We start from the raw sequence: 12,566 nt of genomic DNA on the forward strand, positions 1-12,566 counted from the left end.
CCTAAAAGGAGAAATGCGGACATACCAAGTAAAGATTGGAACTGCAGTTACAGACAGGCATGTACCACCATGCCCAGCTGACTGTTACCTAGTTTTTCCTTTTTGAGTATTATCTCATTCTTATGTAGAGGCTGTTGCTCTTTGAATACCTTTGGCCTGTGAGATTTTTGTCCATTCTTTCACTAGCCTTCTTTGGGGGTCTTAAGGTTATTAGTAAAGATATCTCTTAAAAACGTCTCCAAATTTTTTATTGGCTCTCAACATGTGACTCAGATTTAATTTGTTCCATCAGATCATGGGATAGGACCCACTTAAATTAATAATTAGGCTGGGGAGGTGGCTCAGTATGTAGGAGCACTTGCTTGTAAGCATGAGGACCTGAGTGCAAATCTCACAAACCCATATAAAACACTGGGTATGGTTGTACATGTCTGTAACCACAGTGCTGTGTATAGAGGGGAGTCTATGATAAGCAGGATGATTATAGGAGTTTCTTGGTCACCCACCTAACTTGAAGTTCAGTGGAAGACCCTGTCTCAAGAGTATAAAGCAGACAGTGATAGAGTAGAACACCTATTGTCCTTCTCTGCCACCCGGGCATATGAATGAGTGGCTACACCTATAAATACATGTGTATACATCATATATCACAGTTGGGTATACACAAACTCAGAGAGTTATGTGCACACATAAAAATACTATTAAATGTGTAGAAAGGGAAAGGAAGAAACACAAGTGACAAAACAAAAATAAAGTCTAGGCTGGGCAGTGGTAGCACACCCTTTAATCTCAGAACTCAGGAAGCAGAGGCAAGAGGATCTTTATGGGTTCAAGGCCAGCCTGGGCTACTGAGTGAGTTCCAAGACAAGCCAAGGCTACACAGAGAAAGCCTGTCTCGAAAATGCCCATCCACCCAAAATACAACAACAAAACAAGACAAAACCAAAAAGGAACTGCTGAAACTACTGAGCCAGGAGTAGTAGAATGTGTCTGTAAACTCAGGACTTGGGAAGAGGATCAGGTGTCCAAAGAGTTTCCTTCATGAGACCCTGTCTCAAACACTGCAAATGCGTGCTTACATGTGCATGCACACACCACCACCACCACCACCACCACCACCACCAAAACTAAGGAAAAGAAAATGAATATAAGAATAATAAACAGAAAATCAATACATCTTTTTCTTTAGCTTATTAAGACACATAAACCACATGCCTTTAAGGATTTTTTTAAAGTTTTTGAAAGATTTATTTATTTACTTATTTATTTTGTGTGTATGGGTGTTTTGCCTGTATGTATGAATATGTACCACAACTGTGTTTCGTGTCCACAGTGGTCAGAATCATTGGATCTTCTGGAACTGGAGGTACAGACGGTTGTGAGCTACCACATAGGCACTGGGAACCAAACCTGGGTCCTCTGTAAGAGCAACAAGTGCTCTTAATCTTTGAGCCATTTCTCTAGTCCCATTTCCAAGAAATTTAGGGGATTTTGTTTACCATGAAAATGCTAAATTCACTTTCCATAGGTAATATGGTGAAGATAAAGTTAGGCTTCATTTACTTATTTATGTCCAAACTAGAAATTAGCTGTATTGTTTCATAATATCCTACATGAAGGGAGCTTTTAACGGTTAAATAATCAGTGATCAAGTGTATTCACATTATAATATAAATTTTGAATATCATTATCTTGACAAATTTTGTCTCCAAACACACTAAGTTCAAACTTGTAAAACATCCCCAAACAAGGAGGATCACTGTTTATCCTCTGTATTCCAAACACCAAGAACAGTACTTGACAAGTATCTGTTGAATGATAAAATGCTTTCCTTGTAAATAAGGTGACTGCTTTTTTGGTCACAAAGGAAATACACAGAAGCTGTCTGCAGATGAATGGGCCTAACTGTTCCTAAGGCTTATCCAACCACACATGCTTGAAATCTTAAGTGGTAGAAAAATACTGAGGCTTGCTTTGATGCTGTGGACACTGAGAGCGTTAAGCTTCCCCAGGATTCAGAGATGATCTCAGCTTACCTCTTTCTGGTGATATTTGATTGCCACCTTCAGCTTGGCCAGGTCGTGGTACTTCTGTGGGTCAAGTTCTTCACTGTGGTCGTCTCGATGGTTGAGGATGATCTCCAGTTCTCGGGAGCTCCGAGCTTGGTCCAGCAGGTCCTTGGCAAAGAGCTTACATTGCTGGGAGAGCTCCTCATACTCAGCCTTAAACTCATTTTCCACCTTGCTTAGCTCCTTGAGTTCCCAGCCCAGCCGGAAAGCAGTAAGGATGGGGTCCTCGCTTGATAAGGCAATGAGTGAGGGGCTTGCCAGAGCTTTGTAGATGTTCAGTCGGGACCTTGAATGACGCAGGCTGTCTACTTCCGAACTGGACACACACTCTACGCAGTTGCAGCGGATTTGGTGAGGCCGTGGGATAGTGACCCGCTTTTGGACAAGCAATTTGATGATTTCATAGTTGTTGGTGTGGGCGGCCAACATAATGGGAGTGATATCTGGTGTGAACTCAGAGAACTGGGTGTCCATCATCAGGGTGGGAACCTACACAAGAAATGAGAAACACAGAGGGTCAGGGTTATAGTTAGGAGCACAACGGAGCATCCATTGTTAATTCACAAACTGAAATTTCCATTCTCTTGTGACTTCTCACCCAAACAGGTAATGTTTGTGGGCTGCTGTGTGGCACTTCCCCAAGCACTTCACTTGCATTTACTTATTTAATATTCACAACAACCCTAGTTGGTAAATATTTTTCCCATGGGAAGAAGCTGTGAGAGGCTAATGGACACAACTGGTTAATGGACACACCTAAGATTATGTAGTTTTCAGTAGTAGAAGCAAAATTCTGCCCAGGTAGTGCAACTGTGGAACTCAGCAATTAAAATTATGTTACCATTATATGTCTAGTTCTATATAACAGAATAAGGGAAACAAAGAAGTAGATGATGTTGTTCTTGGCCTTCTGGCTGAATTGCACAGATCATAAAGTCCCTAACAGTTCATGGTGTTATATGTTTAGCTTTAATTGAGCTGTTGAGACTGCTGGAATATTGGCTTGAAAGAACAAAGACAAGCAATCACTTTGAAGACCATGCAACTAAATAAAGTCATAATGACAAAAGAAAAGACTCTTCCAAATGATATTGACTTTGTATGCATACAGGACTTTAGCAGACTAAAGAGCAGACCTGATTAATGCAATTTCTTCTAAGTCCAGGAAGGTAGAAAAAATTAGGTATTGTCAGGGAGAAGTAATATTGTAAATGAGGAAGTCCAAGCTTGGGCAGAATTGCTAATGACAAGGGGGTATTTGATAAAACTGCTGTGTCTAGGATATGATGTATTGTGGAAACAATATCTATAGCTAGAAGGTGCAGAGTTCATTATGTATTCAGGAGCACACCTGGAGAAATGCATAGAACCTGATCAATGAATTAAAGCAGTCTTCCAACTTAAAAATAAATCTTCAGGGACTCAGTCTGTTTTCAGTCCAATAAAGAAAGTGAGAGGGTCTGGGGTCACAGTTGAGTTAGTCGAGTGTTTGTCTAGCATGCACAAGGCCTTGGTTTCAATTCCAAGAACCATATAAACTGGACAGGGTTGTGCACACCTGTAGTCTTAGCAGCTTGGGGATGGGAAGGTAGGAACATCAGAAGTTCAAGGATATTCTTGGCTCTCTCTATCTTTCTCTATCTATCTATCTATCTATCTATCTATCTATCTATCTATCTATCTATCTCAAGGACACTAAGGATACAGGAAATTCTGTCTCAAAAATGAAAATACAACAGAAACCTAGGGAGCTCACTAGACTCACATGAAATCTATAAGATGGAGGAGGACAGGGACAGTGAGGGGAAGGTTTTTGGAAGGGAAATCTGTGTGAAGCATGGGTAGCATCCCAGCAGATGGGGGAAATATTGATCTTATTATATTTGAGGAAAAGAAGAGCACAGTGTCAAAGCTCACTTTTCAATGGGCAGAAAAGAACAGGGTCAGTTGGGAATCTCATGAAATAGAAAAAATATTGTTTTAATCAATACTTTCTTTTTATTTTTTAAAAGACAACAACAATAACAATCTACAGTTACTGGAGACCTTACAAAAGCACGAATTACTGGTTTTCATCATTTTTACCTCCTTTTAAAAAAATCTCACCTTGTATTTCTAATACAAGGGATTTCTAATACAGGGATGTGGCCAGAAAAGGGGGAGAGGAAAGCTAAGGGGAACAGACAGCAAGAAATCTGTTGTCCTCACTGAGTACTTGCATTGGCCTATGAAGGCTGTCAGTCATCAATTGCTAGGATAGAGAAGAGAGTAAACATTGTGAAACATTGGAAAAGAGAAGCTACAAACAAAACAGTGGAAAAAAACAACTTGACTCACAAAATAAATTGGACATAGGAAAGAACCATCTCAGAAATTAACATAAGCCTACAGGCTTAGGAAGAAATAGGTCTGAGTGGGCCTGGAAATGAACATAAACACAACTGGCATAAAGCCGTGGAGTGGGGAGAGATGGCAAGTGAGCAATTTGTCATAGTCTGCCCAGGAAGAAGAGAGCTCAGATCTGGAAAATCTGTCCTCTCTCTAGGTAGGGACATTTTCCGATCTTTGTCATTCTCTAAAATGGTGAGGAGAAGGTGGAGTGGGTGTCGACCTGTTGGACAGTGTTCTCTGGGTGAGGGTGGAGGTACAGTCTGCTTTGTAACATGCTGCTCAGCTTGTCCTCTCACCCACTCCTTCCATGCTCTTTATACTTCTCAGCCTCCTTTCCTTTCCTTTTCTTCTTTTCAGTGCTGACAGGCCTGTCCAAGACCCACAGAAGTACACAAGATTGTTGTTTAACCCTACTTATGTCATGGCGCTGATAGGAGGCTGTATGCTTGAAATAGGAAAAGCTCTCTGGAGCTATTTGATTCCCATAAGGAACATTCTGATACTCCACTTGGTTTTTTGGTTACCTGAGCCCAGAGAGGAAAACTTTTCCAAAGAGTGTAGTCTTCAGTGACCATGTCTTCCCCCAACTGCCTATTCAAATATTGTAGGCTTGAGGTTTCATCTGAGATAGCTACTTTTCTGATTCTCCTTTACATGGTTCTCTATCTCACAATATGCTTCTTTGCAGCCTTGTGAGAATTAGTGTTAATTGTCAACTTGATGGAATCTAGGATCAACTGGGAGGTGGGCCCCTGGGCATGACAAAATAATAAATCATCTAATAAAAAATGGACAAATTAGCTGAACAGACAGCTCTCAGAAGAAGTACAAAAGAGCACCGCACAAGTGGCCCAGTGGTCAGCACAACTTGCCATTCAATCATGAGGGCTATCGTTCAGGTCCTAACATTCATGTTGGGTGACTGACAACCACCTGTAACTCCAGCTACAAAGATCCAGTGCCATCTTTTGCCCTCTGTGGGTGTACACACACATGCATATACACTCATACAAGACACATACACACACAAAAAAAATAAAATTTATATAAAATAAGTACAAAGGAGCCAATGAACACATAAAAAGTTCAAAATGTTTAACCATCAAGGACATGGAAACCAACACTACTTTGAGATAGTGGGTATAGTGACACATACTTCTAATTCCAGCACTTTGGAGATAGAGGCAGGGGAATCCCGAGTTCAGGGTCAACTTGGGATACAAAGACTCTTGAAATATCTACCTTCTCAACTGGGATTGGAGAAAGGGCCTGAAAGAAATGAACTTGCTTGAATCCAAGTTGTGGAAGTCAGGTTTGCAAACGAAAGAGTTCAAGTCCTAATTTTAGAATAGGCTATTTTAATTCATTTTTGCTAAAGATTGCTGTGTGTCTAGCACTGTGCTCTGTGCTGTTGGGCAACAGAGAAGACTAGGGAAAATCTTCCATACTTACTGTACTTACTGAGGAGTGTTAGTTTCTTTTCTGTTGCTGTGACAAAATACAACAACTCAAGGAAGGAAGGAAGGGTTTGTTTTAGCTCACGGCTTAGGCACAAGCCATCATTATCATCATTATAGGGCAGCCAAAGCAGGAAGAGCCTGAAGCAGTTGGTCACATGATGTCTTTAGTAAGAAGACACTATTAAATGCATGCTAGTGTTCACTATTCTTTGTCTAAGTATATAGTCCAGGATCCCTGCCAGGGAATGACACCATTATGAGTGGACATGTCATCCCACATCAGTTAAATAACATCATCAAGGTACTCCTCCATAGTCATGCCAAGAGGCCCGTCTCCCAGTTGACCCACTCACTGGAAGTGGCACAATTTCATATGTAGAAGATTCTGAACTGCATAAAAGCAGAGAGCAGGCTGAGTCCTCTTAAGCATGCATGCACCTATTGCTGTCTCGATCTCTGCTCTTGACAGTGGATGTGATGCAACTTTTCCATGTCCGCACTGCCTTGCCTTCTCCACACTTATGGACTGCCTGTGACCTGGAATTGTGAAGTAAAAAAAAAAAAAATCTCTTCTTCCCTAAGTTGATTTTGTTTTCTCAGGGCATTTTATCACAATAAGCTGAAATCAAAGAATGAAAGAAATCAGCCTCTGTGAGCTCCTCCACTCCTCCAAGCCCAATGGTTTACTCCAAGAACTCTGCGCAGCCCTACTTTTCAGAGCGGATAATGAATGAGGGAGGAGAAGTGCAAATCACCATTGTCACCCTCCTCCACTCAAAATCCCAACTGTTGGGGTTTTGCATTAGGGCATCATCTTTATTTTATTAGTGTCTGAATTTACATATCCATACCTGTGCCATAGTGTGTAATAAAAGACTTCACTCTGGATTCGTAGACTGAAATTTTTGGTGAATACACCAGTTAAGAAGCACAAATGTGTCTGTGAAAGGAATGGGATGAAGCTGCAACATGATCATTTTGACTGGGAGCGGGGACCAGGAAGGGTAAGACATTCCAAATAAAGGGAAGTAGGGACTTACAAATAGTTCAAGGTGCCTGAGGTGATGAGCAGATGGGGTCCAGAGCAAAGGATGATTAACATGTATTTTTAACTTGATCAAGCTGGAAAGTCTAGGAATTTAGTAACGCACATCTTTGGATATCTATGATGGTGTTTCTAGAGATGGCTAGGTCATGAGGGCTCTGAAATATTAAAGAATTAGTCCTTCGATGGATTCATAATATGAGGACATTATTGAGAGATGGTGAAATATGGGGTGGGACCTAGTTTGAGGTAAGTAGGTGGGGAAGAACATTTCCTAAGGACTATATCTTGCTCTGTCCCCTTTCTGTAAGCCCTTGATCTGATTCCTGGCTGACATGAAGCAAACAACTGTGTTCCACCCCCCACTCCCCCACCCCCGTCCTTGAACTGAGTCTTCTGAAACTGTGAGCCCTAATAAATCCTGCCTCACTTATGTTATTTGTGTCTGGTATTTTGTAACATGGTTAAAAATATAACTAAAACAGCTGGGTGCAGTATAAATAGAGATTGTGTATATGTGTACTGCTTACGTAGGAACATATGAAGTTTTCAGCAAATGTGGTCTCTATAACTATCACAACAGATACAAGTATACCAACGAAAACACTCCCCAGAAAAGTAATTTTTAAAAATAAAAAAAACCCTATTTCTTAATTTTTCTAAACAAGGTTTCACTTTGTAGCCCAGGTTAGCCTCAAAGACAAAATCTTCCTGCCTTTTCCCCATAAATGTTAAGATCACATGTCTGCACCATTATACCTGGTTTATAATTTATTTTTCATGTTGTCTTTGGTGTTCTGGATAAAACTTTAATATATGCAAAACCTTAACAACAATACCTCATTCTTTTATATGTACTTTTACTGACCTTCTTGCTTAATGCAAGTTAACCTAGAGCTTTCATCTCAGCTTTTGTCTGATAACATATCCCTGCCATGTTAGGCAAGCATCACCAGTACTGTCTTCTTGGAATTGTTCTTATATTTTAGAGTATTTCTGTGCAGGTTTTATTAACCAAAGTTAATAAAATTTTCATGGAGGTCCTTAGACCTTGGAATCATTATAGGTGGCTGACTGATCAGCTGGTCTTTGGAGGGAAAAGTCACTATGAAGCCATTAATTATTGACAAACATATCTGGATCATCCCTGATAGAGGTTATTTACATTTGAATTGATAACATTGAGAAAGAACACCTCAGTCTTGTCTGAAAGTTGCAGTTTTCCAGAAATGAATCATTGGTGTCGTAAGTGTAGCTGTGTATCTTTCCAATGCCTTCCAAGTCACAATAGAGTATTTATCCTCCTCATTTATAGATAGAGTAAACTTTGGTACCCATATTGGTTTCTTAGCAATTGGCAAAGGAAGTTGAAAACAACTTTGCATTGTGCAAAACAAGAAACTGGAAGTCCTGCCTACTACATTCTTTTGGATTATCTATGCCTTTAATTAAAAAAAAACATACTGCTCCATAAATTATAATGCAAATATTTCTTATCTGGTGAGATACATATAATTGTGCAGATAATTGATGCTTTGCATACATAGATGAATTTATTTCCAGGTTCTTGGCAGTCTATAATAAATTTTTTTTCTGTGAAAGACTAGAGAGTGAGTGTTTCAACATTGTGGGACCTTACCGCACTTCCATTGTAGCACAAAATAGCCATAGGCAATGTTTAAGTGATTGGATGCGGGCTTCCGACTTCCCTTCTGGACCAGAGAGCGCACATCCTGTCCTGGACTTCCCTTCAGGATAAGAGCGCCCATCCTACTACTGAATTCCTATCTGGACAAAAGCTCCCATCCTGCCCCAGTTTCCCATCTAGATAAGAGCTTCCATCCTGCCCGAGAGTTCCCAGTTGGACAAGGGAGCTCCCATCTGGACAAGAGAGAGAGAATTCCTGAATCTGTCAGCTCTGTCTGAAACAAGTGCACAGATAAGGCCAAGAGCGAACCATAAGGAGATGGGAAGACGTCAAGGCAGAAGTACATACAACAAAATGAAGAGCAATACAGCATCACCAGAACCTAGCCCGCCTCCAACATCTAGATCTGAACATCAAAAATTGGAAGAAGCAGAAGAAAACAGCCTTATGAATAACATCATGAAGAAGTTAGAGGCTTATGTAGAGGAAAAGACAAAAAATGGGAAGAACGCTGTAAATAACTAGAGGAAAGGGCAAACAAATTAGAAGAAAACAATAAAGTCCTGGAAGAAAACAATAAAGTACTGAAAGAAAACAATAAAGTACTGAAAGAAAATCATGAAATAGCAATGAAACAAATAAAGGAAACAGTCCAAGATCTGAAAAGGGAAATAGAAAAAATGAAGAAGACACAAACAGAGGGAATGCTGGAAATAGAAAATCTGAGTAAAAGATCACGAACTTCAGATGCAAGTAAACCAACAGAATACAAGAGATGGAAGAGAGGATCTCTGGCATTGAGGATACAGTAGAAGAAATAGATTCATCAGTCAAAGCAAACACTAAAGCCAACAAAGTCATGAACCAAAATGTCCAAGAAATTTGGGACACCATGAAAAGACCAAACCTACGAATTATAGGGATAGAAGAAGGTGAAGAATACCAACTCAAAGGCACAGAAAATATATTCAACAAAATCATAGAAGAAAACTTTCCCAACTTAAAGAAGGAAATGCCTATGAAGATACAAGAAGACTATAGAACACCAAACAGACTAGACCCCCCAAAAAGTCCCCTCGACACATAATAATTAAACAACTAAATATACAGAATAAAGAAAGAATATTAAGAGCAGCAAAGGAAAAAAGCCAAGTGACCTATAAAGGTAAATCCATCAGAATAACACCTGATTTCTCAATGGAGACTTTGAAAGCCAGAAGGACCTGGACAGATGAAATGCAGACACTAAGAGAACATGGATGTCAGCCCAGACTAATATACCAGCAAAACTTTCAATCATCATAGATGGAATGAACAAGACATTCCAAGACAAAGCCAAAACAATACTTATCCACAAACCCAGCCCTACAGAAAGCACTAGAAGGAAAATTCCAACTGAAGGAAGTCAGATACACACTCGAAAACACAGGCAATAGATAAAGCCACAGCAGTAAACCCCAAAGAAGAGAAGTACACACACGCTACCACCAAAAATAACAGGGATGAACAATTACTGGTCATTAATATCCCTTACTATCAATGGACTTAATTCACCTATAAAAAGACATAGGCTTACAGAATGGATATGAAAGCAGGACCCATCTTTCTGCTGCATACAAGAAACACATCTCAAATTCAAAGACAGACACTACCTAAGAATAAAAGGCTGGGAAAAGACTTTCCAATCAAATGGTCTTAAGAAACAAGTGGGTGTAGCCATCCTGATATCCAAAAAAATAGACTTCAAACTAAAAGCAATCAAAAGAGATCAAGAAGGGCATTACATACTCATCACAGGAAAGATCCACCGAGATGAAGTTTCAATTCTGAACATTTATGCCCCAAACACAAGGGCACCCATATATGTAAAAGAAACATTACTAAAGCTTAAACCACATATAAAACCCCACACATTAATAGTGGGAGATCTCAACACCACACTTTCACCACTGGACAGATCTCCCAAATCGATACTTAACAGAGAAATAAAGGACTTAACTGATGTCATGACCCAAATGGACCTAATAGATATCTACAGAACATTCCATCCTAATGAAAAAGAATATGCCTTCTTCTCAGCACCCCATGGAACTTTCTCTAAAATCGACCACATACTTGGCCACAAAGCAAATCTCAACAGATACAAAACAATTGGAATAACCTCCTGTGTTCTATCAGACCACCATGGTTTAAAGTTAGATTTTAACAACAACAAAAACTACAGAAAACCTACAATCTCATGGAAACTGAGTAATGCTCAACTGAATCACCAATGGGTTAAGGAAGAAATAAAAAAAGAAATTAAAGACTTCCTAGAGATCAACGAAAATGAAGACACCACATACCCAAATTTATGGGATACTATGAAAGCAGTGCTAAGAGGGAAATTCATAGCACTAAATGCTCACATAAAGAAGTTGGAGAAATCTCACACTAGTGACTTAACAGCACACCTGAAAGCTCTAGAACAAGAAGAATCAAAGTCTCCCAGAAAGAATAGACGCCAGGAAATTATCAAAGTGAGAGTTGAAATTAATAAAATAGAAACTAAGAGAATAATACAAAAAATTAATGAAACAAAGAGTTGGTTGTTTGAGAAAATCAACAAGATAGACAAGCCCTTATCTAAACTAACCAAAGGACACACAGAGAGAATCCAAATCAACAAAATCAGAAATGAAAAGGGAGACATAACAACAGACATTGAGGAAATCCAGAGAATTATCAGGTCATATTTCAAAAACCTCTACTCCACAAAACTGGAAAACCTAAAAGAAATGTACAATTTTCTGGATATGTACCACATACCTAAGTTAAATCAAGACCAGATGAACTATTTAAATAGTCCAATAACCCCTAAGGAAATAGAAACAGTCATTAAAAGTCTTCTAATCAAAAAAAGCCCAGGACCAGATGGTTTCAGCGCAGAATTCTACAAGATCTTCAAAGAAGAGTTAATATCAATACTCTCTAAATTGTTCCACATAATAGAAACAGAAGGGACATTACCAAACTCCTTCCATGAGGCTACAATAACCCTGATTCCCAAACCAAACAAGGATACAACAAAGAAAGAGAACTACAGACTGATCTCCCTCATGAACATTGATGCAAAAATACTCAATAAAATACTGGCAAACAGACTCCAAGAACACATCTGAACAATTATCCACCATGATCAAGTAGGCTTCATCCCAGGGATGCAAGGGTGGTTCAACATACGAAAGTCCATCAATGTAATACACCATATAAACAAACTCAAAGAAAAAAACCACATGATCATCTCACTAGATGCAGAAAAGGCATTTGACAAAATCCAACACCCCTTCATGATAAAAGTCTTGGAGCGATCAGGAATACAGGGAACATACCTAAACATAATAAAGGCAATTTACAGCAAGCCAACAGCCAACATCAAACTAAATGGAGAGAAACTCAAAGCAATTCCACTAAATTCAGGAACGAGGCAATGCTGTCCACTCTCCCCATACTTATTCAATATAGTACTTGAAGTTCTAGCCAGAGCAATAAGACAACATAAGGAGATTAAGGGGATACAAATTGGAAAGGAAGAAGTCAAGCTTTCCCTATTTGCAGATGACATGATAGTATACTTGAGTGACCCCAAAGATTCCACCCAGGAACTGATAAAGCTTATAAACACGTTCAGCAACATAGCAGGATACAAGATGAACTCAAAAAAATCAGTAGCCCTTCTATATACAATTGACAAACAGGCTGAGAAGGAAATCAGAGATACATCACACTTTACGATAGCCACAAATGACATAAAATACCTTGGGGTAACACTAACCAAGCAAGTGAAGGACCTATATGACAAGAACTTTAAGTCCCTGAAAAAAGAAATTGAAGAAGATGTCAGAAAATGGAAAGATCTCCCATGCTCATGGATAGGCAGGACCAACATAGTAAAAATGGCAATTTTACCAAAA

At 39.4% G+C, this 12,566-nt stretch overlaps 1 protein-coding gene across 2 annotated transcripts in view; it reads right to left on the reverse strand.

Moving 5' to 3' along the window:
• Trpc5 (transient receptor potential cation channel subfamily C member 5) overlaps positions 1-12,566 on the reverse strand; it is a 261,694-nt gene that overhangs the window by 91,080 nt on the left and 158,048 nt on the right. For both annotated transcript variants that reach the window (XM_037199143.1, XM_028876912.2), the window contains one exon: positions 2,037-2,558. In XM_037199143.1, coding sequence (XP_037055038.1) covers positions 2,037-2,558 — 522 coding nt within the window. The remainder of the gene's footprint in view (positions 1-2,036; positions 2,559-12,566) is intronic.

This window comes from Peromyscus leucopus, chromosome X (genome assembly GCF_004664715.2).
Source record: "Peromyscus leucopus breed LL Stock chromosome X, UCI_PerLeu_2.1, whole genome shotgun sequence".
NCBI lineage: Eukaryota > Metazoa > Chordata > Mammalia > Rodentia > Cricetidae > Peromyscus > Peromyscus leucopus.